The sequence below is a fragment of the Chiloscyllium plagiosum genome, chromosome 29, assembly GCF_004010195.1.
Source record: "Chiloscyllium plagiosum isolate BGI_BamShark_2017 chromosome 29, ASM401019v2, whole genome shotgun sequence".
In the NCBI taxonomy this organism is placed as follows: Eukaryota; Metazoa; Chordata; class Chondrichthyes; order Orectolobiformes; family Hemiscylliidae; genus Chiloscyllium; species Chiloscyllium plagiosum.
In genome coordinates this window covers 32286091-32293105 of record NC_057738.1, presented here as the reverse complement: position 1 = coordinate 32293105, position 7015 = coordinate 32286091, and the positions used below count along the sequence as shown (strand labels likewise).

Below are 7015 nucleotides of genomic sequence, written 5' to 3'. Positions count from 1 at the left end.
GACTGGGACAACACTACTATTATAGGACAAGCCAAACTGAGAACAGCCAGGGAATTCCTAGAGGCATGGCACTCATCCACAGATTCAATCAATAAGCACATCGACCTAGATCCAATATACCGGAACTGACAACCAGAAGCGGCAGATTCAAACCACTACAAATGCTGGAGGAAAGATCACAGAAGCGCTTCACAGGAGGCTCCCAAGTACTGAGAATGTCACCTAGACAGGGGACGAAACGTCTGCAACACAAATTCCCAGCTAGGTGAACAGAACCACAACAACAGGGGAAAGATATAACAGAGACCTCAGGGGCAACTTTTTTACGTGGAGGGTGGTGCGTGTATGGATGAGCTGCCGGTGAACAGAACCACAACAACAGGGGAAAGATATAACAGAGACCTCAGGGGCAACTTTTTTACGTGGAGGGTGGTGCGTGTATGGAATGAGCTGCCAGAGGAAGTGGTAAAGGCTGGTACAATGCAACATTTAAAAGGCATTTGGATGGGTACAGGAATAGGAAGGGTTTGGAGGGATATGGGTCAGGTGCTGGCAGGTGGGACTAGATTGGGTTGGGATATCTGGTCGGCATGGACAAATTGGACCGAAGTGTCTGTTACTGTCCTGTACATCTCTATGACGGTGTTCCCATGTGTTTGCTACCCTTATCTTCTATATATTAGAGGTCATGGGTTCGAAAGATCCTGTTGAAGGAGTCTTGGTGATTTTCTACAATGCGTTGTGTTTTCTATTACTCACTGCTGCTGTGATTTGATGGTGGAGGGAGTGTGTGTTTGTGGACGTGCTGCCAGTCCAGCAGGCTGTTTGGTTGATTGTGTCAAGCTACTTATGTTGTTGAAGTTGCACCTGTTCAAGCAAGTGGGGAGGTTTTCATCATACTCCTGACTTGTGCCTTATGGATGGTGGACAGGTTTTGTGTAGTCGGGAGGTGAGTTAAACACCACAGGTTGCCAGCCTCTGAGCTACTCTCCTAGCTATAGTATTTAGATGGCTCGCCCCGTTAAATTTCTGGTCAGTGGTAACTGATGGTACTGTTGTGGAACCAGGATGATCTGAGGAGGTTTTCGGAGGCTGTTACCTATGGCTCCTTACACCAGCAAAGCCAGTTGTCTCTCTACATCCCCTGACCTATGATTGAGTGACATGTCTAATTGCCCTATAATGGAATGAATCATTGAGCATAAGTTTCATTTAAAGAATACATCAAGTACTTTAAACTTTGTATTAAACTCAATTATTCTATACAATCTTGTGTTAATGACTGGTATTCAAATCCTTCTCAAACTTCAGGTACTTCCTAATCATTTGTTACATGAATACAAAGATGCCACTCATCTTTTCGCTGACTTCAGCAAACTAAAACCAGAGGATCCAAAAGTGAATTTGGCTGAGGCTATTGAACATAATGTGATGTGCCTCAAACCAGAATACATTGCAGACTACCTCATACAGGTTTGTCCTCCGTTTTAAATCGTCTTAAATATTCTGTGGAGGTGTCACACTTAGGTTATTACTTTGAAGCCATTAAGTGTGCGCTCTCTATGCGTGACTTGCTGAAAGGGGTTCTATGCCTCGTGGCCTTTTGCATTATTAACCTGCTGTAGTGAAAAATCAGATCTTGCATATATTTTCATGTAAAATCAATGCATAAAACAATTAGGACAACTTTGGGATCCAAGGGTGCCTAATGATTTGGGCAGATAGACCCTTTGTTAAAACTTCATCTGACTCCCAAAACTTGAATCTAATTTTGCTCTTTACAAATTCTAAGATTTTTAACATACAACTTGCAGCACTGCATTTTTTAAAAATACTTTGTTCCTTTTGTTGTTTTCTACTATAAGAAAAAGGTTTCAGTTGCTTTTTTTTCCAATCACTTAATTTGATATTGAAGGTACTATTTTATGACTTTTGATGTTAAAGTTTTCAAATTTTAAACCCACAGATGGTTCATTCAGGAATACAGTAACTCAGTTGTATCTCGGAGGTGGGTCATATAGGAGCAGCCTTTTTTTACAACACAGTTAGGAGAACTGGATTGATGTCTTTTCCTATCTCATTATTCCACTGACATGCCCAGCTCTGAATTTAAAGTGTTTGTGATAGTGCTGGTTGTACATATTATATACAGTCTATGGCTCCACATCAGAAACAAGTCAGTCAGGTTTCTTAAATTAATAAATAAAAATCTACTTTATTATGGAAAAATAACTTACTTGAGCAACAATGCAGTATTATTAACAAAAGAAGTTTTAAATGTCCAAATGTATCGAATTTGAAGTCTAACCAGAATTAACGAGGTAAATTTAAGTCTTATTACAAATTGTAGTCAAACACCCCACAGAGCTTATCAAATAGCACTTGGAGTCAAAAAATATCACTTGGATTTTTCAGCAAATCCTAGCCATTAGTGACACTACAGGTCATCAAACCTCCTTAAAACCTCCGAAGAGATTCAAATTCTTTGCTATTGAAGATCTGGCTTTGAATCTTCCTCAACACTTGCTTCATTGTGAACTGAATTAACTAATGGCGAGGAGCTCTGAATTTTCAGTTCATTCCTCATCGAAGGGCACAAGGTGCCGTCAGAGATAAGGCCAGTCCTCTCAGTCCCTGTTGAGGATGTCCTGCCTCACTTTCCCACCACTTGTCTTCCTGCTGCCCCCAGTTGCATCATTCTGACTGCACCAGAACAATTGCTGTTGAGCCTCTCCTCTTGGCCACAGGACCTAAACTGTGCAACAGGAATGTTTATTGTATGTGGTTGGTGGGAGCAAGTGGAAGGCTGATCCTTTGGCATTGTCCACTGTGGAAGCATTGAATATCTAGAAGAGCTGTCCCCAATCCACCTTGGTCCCTGTCAGTCCCACAATGGCAAGGTTTTGCCTGCTATCTGCTTGCCCTGAGGTTCAGTATGCTCCCACTGTTCTTCACCCTCTACCTTGTACTCTATCGGCATGCAAAGAATAACAATCTAAAATATTACAAGCTATTACAACAGCTTGTTGCTGTCCATCTGTCTGTTTCAAAGTCAGAAGTAACATGACACCCAGGTTATAGTTCAACAGGTTTATTTGCAATCACAAGCTTTGAGTGCATCTTCATTGTCAGCTGAGAAAGGAGCAGCGCTCCCAAAGCTTGTGATTTAAACCTGTTGAACGTAAACTGGTGTCATATGTCTTCTGATTTTGTCCACCTAGTCCAACACAGGCACCTCCATGTCATACCTGTTGGGTTTCTTTGAGATTAATACAGTTGCTTTGTCTGAGTCTTTCAGATAGGACATGGAAGAAAATAATGGAAATAAAGTTTTCACCTCCCCTGAATGTCTAACAGCCAAAGCCTTACTGTCGTCAACACACTGAGCTTCCACCAGCTCTGTCCATGTACATCTGCTCACTGCACAGAAAGACTGATCCTTTGATGAGGCAACCAGTCTCCATCACCAGGCTTCCATCTCATTGAGAAGGGCCTATGACCCTCCTGCAGCAAGTTAGAATTCTCTTGTTTGCATCCTTTTTATCTTACATTCTCAGTCATCAGTAGCAATGAAAAAGATACTAATACTTTCAGACTGCATTCTGCTTGGGCGAATTAAACTTTCTCACTGATCAATGCTGAATGCTAAATCAATTTGCGCCTGTTGCTTGGATTACTTGCTGCAATAATTGCATTGGAAAATTCATTTAAATCCATTTGTGCATTGCTTGGGTTACTCGTGGCACACCAATATCTGTACTGCTCAGATTTAGATTTTGCACTGCTTTTAAAATGATAAGTGTAGGGCAACATTGCTTCAAAAAAGATTTACTTATGAAGAATAGCCTTGATCAGTGCTTATTACAGAACCTCAGGTATTGTTCCAGTCACAAGTGGATTACGTTGATACCTTGGAGAGCTTATGTTCAAGCTTTTACCAGAGATTTTGTACCAAAATCTGAGCAGAACCTCATTTTGAATCAGTGACCAATGTGTTGTCACCATGGTTTCCTTATTGTACCACCTGTGGGAAATTTCTGAGATTCACATTGCATCTGCCTGAGTTTAAATATCGAATGAATACAGGTGTTGTAGCACACTGGACATGTACAGTGCCATGCACTTGATAAAATGGTACACCACGGAAGCACACCATTCAGCCCATCATTATCAGGTTCACTTTGTAAAAGCGCTGTGCAATTGGGTTCCTTTATCTTTCCCATTGACCTATTTGAAGTGCTTAGCGACTTTCAAAAGAGAAATGTCTGTTGGATCAGCTTCCACCATCCTTTTTTGGGTATATATTTCAGATCCTAACAATTAGCTGAATTTTAAAAAAACACTCCTAATTTCTCTTGAATTTCCTCTCTAACAAAAATTCAGCTCTAAGTTTTAGCATAAGATGGCAATAGTATTGGAGATAATTGCAACTGGTATCTGTTTAGATTATTCACAGAAACTGTTGTCTATCTGAAGGTCTCGGTAAAGGAGCATTTGTCTAAAGTGTATTTTCATTTTATTGGTGCTTTCATTTTTATTGATATCTGACCTTGAATTTGGATGTTGGGACATTGAACAAATTTTCTTTACATTTCCAGGAGCATCCTCCTCCAGCTGAGAATTACTACCTAACTGCTGAGTCTGGGATGGGAACTCGTAAACGGAAATCATCTGGAGATGATTCTGATCCAAGAAAGTGTAGAAAAAATTGAGGTTCCTTCAAGTCTGTGATTTAGTTTTATGGTAAATGCCATTAATATTGCTCATTCAAGAAATGATCGTTTAAGAAAGGACAGATTTTCATGCCACTACATTCACCTGCAGTGATAAATTCAGTACGTTTTTCAGTGGGGTATTTGGAAGCTCAAGAACATTGAACTGATTTATAAAATTCGGCACCTTATTTTTGGCTCTGTAAGGTCCATGTCAACCAATTAAAACACCAAGCTCCTTCATTTAATTATTTGTTCAATCTCCTCTTCGGTTTGTTATTAAAGCAGAAGATAAATATTTGACTACCTTTTTTGATAGTATTTTAAATAAATATATTTGCCTAGAAAACTTTTTGTTGTTGGTCTGAACTGGTATTACAGTATCTCTCCCTTTTACACTGTATTTTAAGTCTCTGCCTCTGCTCAAGATGGTGGCTTGTACAATCTAAAATATGATCTCATCATCAAGAACGATTTTTCTTCTGATGTGAGCATTCCCTCTTGGATGTTGAGATATATAGGAATTGCAACACTCAGAGTAGCTGACACATCAAAAGACTTGTGGCTGAAAATCAGCCTTGAATGTTCATCTCACATGACTACTTCAATCAGTTTTAAGTTAAATTCCTTGGACATATTGGATTCCAGAATTTTTAAGTTTTGGGATCACTGGAGCCTAACATGACTCCTTGGTTACTGAAAAGTAGATTTTTGAAGCTTCTTCATGAACTCATGAGAAATTTAATCTTTATCAGTAGAAAGGAGTTCTCAACATGCGACTACAGGTAGTGTGTTGTGCTAACTATCCAAACATCATTCATAGCTCCTCTATGATTCAGCAATGCCAAGCTATTGAGTCTCCAAGGCCCATTGTCTCTTGACTCCAGAATCCAGTGAGCTAAAAAAAAAATTACTGAACCGACAAGCATCCACAACCTGGACTATTCAGACGAAGTTGTACACGACTCTTCGTCAGAATCTGTACACTCACTCAGCAGAGTCACGATTGCCTTGATGTTAACTGCTTCTCTTTTCACAGCTGCTGCAGTATTTTGCTTGTGTATAGGTTAGTTATCGTGCATATTTCACAACCTTGTTAGGACAAGCCTTTACTGCAGGTAATTTAACAAGAAGTGGAAAAAATAATGACTCTGTTAAAGGCACTATTATAAATGTGAATTGAAGATACGCAGCAATCCAGGAAACCTGGCAAGGTCACTGAATTAATCACTTGTATTTCCTTAGTGTCTGCTTTTTATGTTCCTTCCAAAGTGCCTGAATGTTTGAAAATTGAAGGTTGCTGAACTTCAGAGAGGATACTGCAGGAGATTTGAAGAGCTAGACTTACCTTGTGAGCCAGGCTAAATTTGGGACCACAGCCCAAAGTTTTCTGATCGATGGACAAACTTCAAGGCAGTGGCAGTTTTGTTCAAATTTTTGCAATGTGACAGTCAGCATCTTACTGTGTTCTGTTTCACACTATTAAACTTGGGCCAATTATGTCAAAGAACACACTTCTTAGTGGCCATACTCTTAACATCCAGCAACACTCCTTCCACTGGACACTTGGTTCCTGGCCCCAGCCTGTTTCTGCATCACTTCTGCTGGATGTCTCTTGTCACACATTTCTTCCACTTCACATTCCAATGAAATGTTCCAATTTCATCTTTTCTCCCACCACCACTGAATATTTAACCCATATTTTCTTCTTCAACGTTACAATCTTCAGCCTTCCTCCTATTTAATTTGGGATAAAGTAATTTTAATTTTTCCATCACTTTTTAATACCTGTTCCTTTCTGACATAGGGTCGGATGATGTGGAGTCTGTGTGGGTGGAATTGAGGAACCACAAAGGCAAAAAAACCATAATGGGAGTAATGTACAGACCTCCTAACAGTGGTCAGGACCACGGGCGCAACATGTACCGGGAAATAGAGAAGGCATGTCGGAAAGGCAAGGTCACAGTGATTATGGGAGACTTCAATATGCAGATGGACTGGGTAAATGTTGCCAGTAGATCCAAAGAAAGGGAATTCTTGGAATGCTTACAGGATGGCTTTTTGGAACAGCTTGTCATGGAGCCCACAAGGGAGCAGACTATTTTGGACCTAGTGCTATGTAATGAACCGGACTTTATAAAAGATCTTAAAGTAAGAGAACACTTAGGAAGCAACGATCATAATATGGTAGAGTTCAGTCTGCAGTTTGAAAGAGAAGGCAAAATCGGATGTAATGGTGAATTATGAGGGCATGAGAGGAACTGACGAAAATCGACTGGAAGTAGAGCCTAACGGGGAAGACA

The 7015-nt window shown here is 40.1% G+C and overlaps 1 protein-coding gene across 2 annotated transcripts in view; it reads left to right on the top strand.

Moving 5' to 3' along the window:
• Positions 1 to 5061, top strand: part of topbp1 (DNA topoisomerase II binding protein 1) — a 67046-nt gene extending 61985 nt beyond the window's left edge. For both annotated transcript variants that reach the window (XM_043719450.1, XM_043719449.1), the window contains 2 exons: positions 1312 to 1473; positions 4599 to 5061. In XM_043719450.1, coding sequence (XP_043575385.1) covers positions 1312 to 1473; positions 4599 to 4712 — 276 coding nt within the window. In that variant the 3' untranslated portion in view covers positions 4713 to 5061. The remainder of the gene's footprint in view (positions 1 to 1311; positions 1474 to 4598) is intronic.
• Positions 5062 to 7015: the final 1954 nt, after the last annotated feature.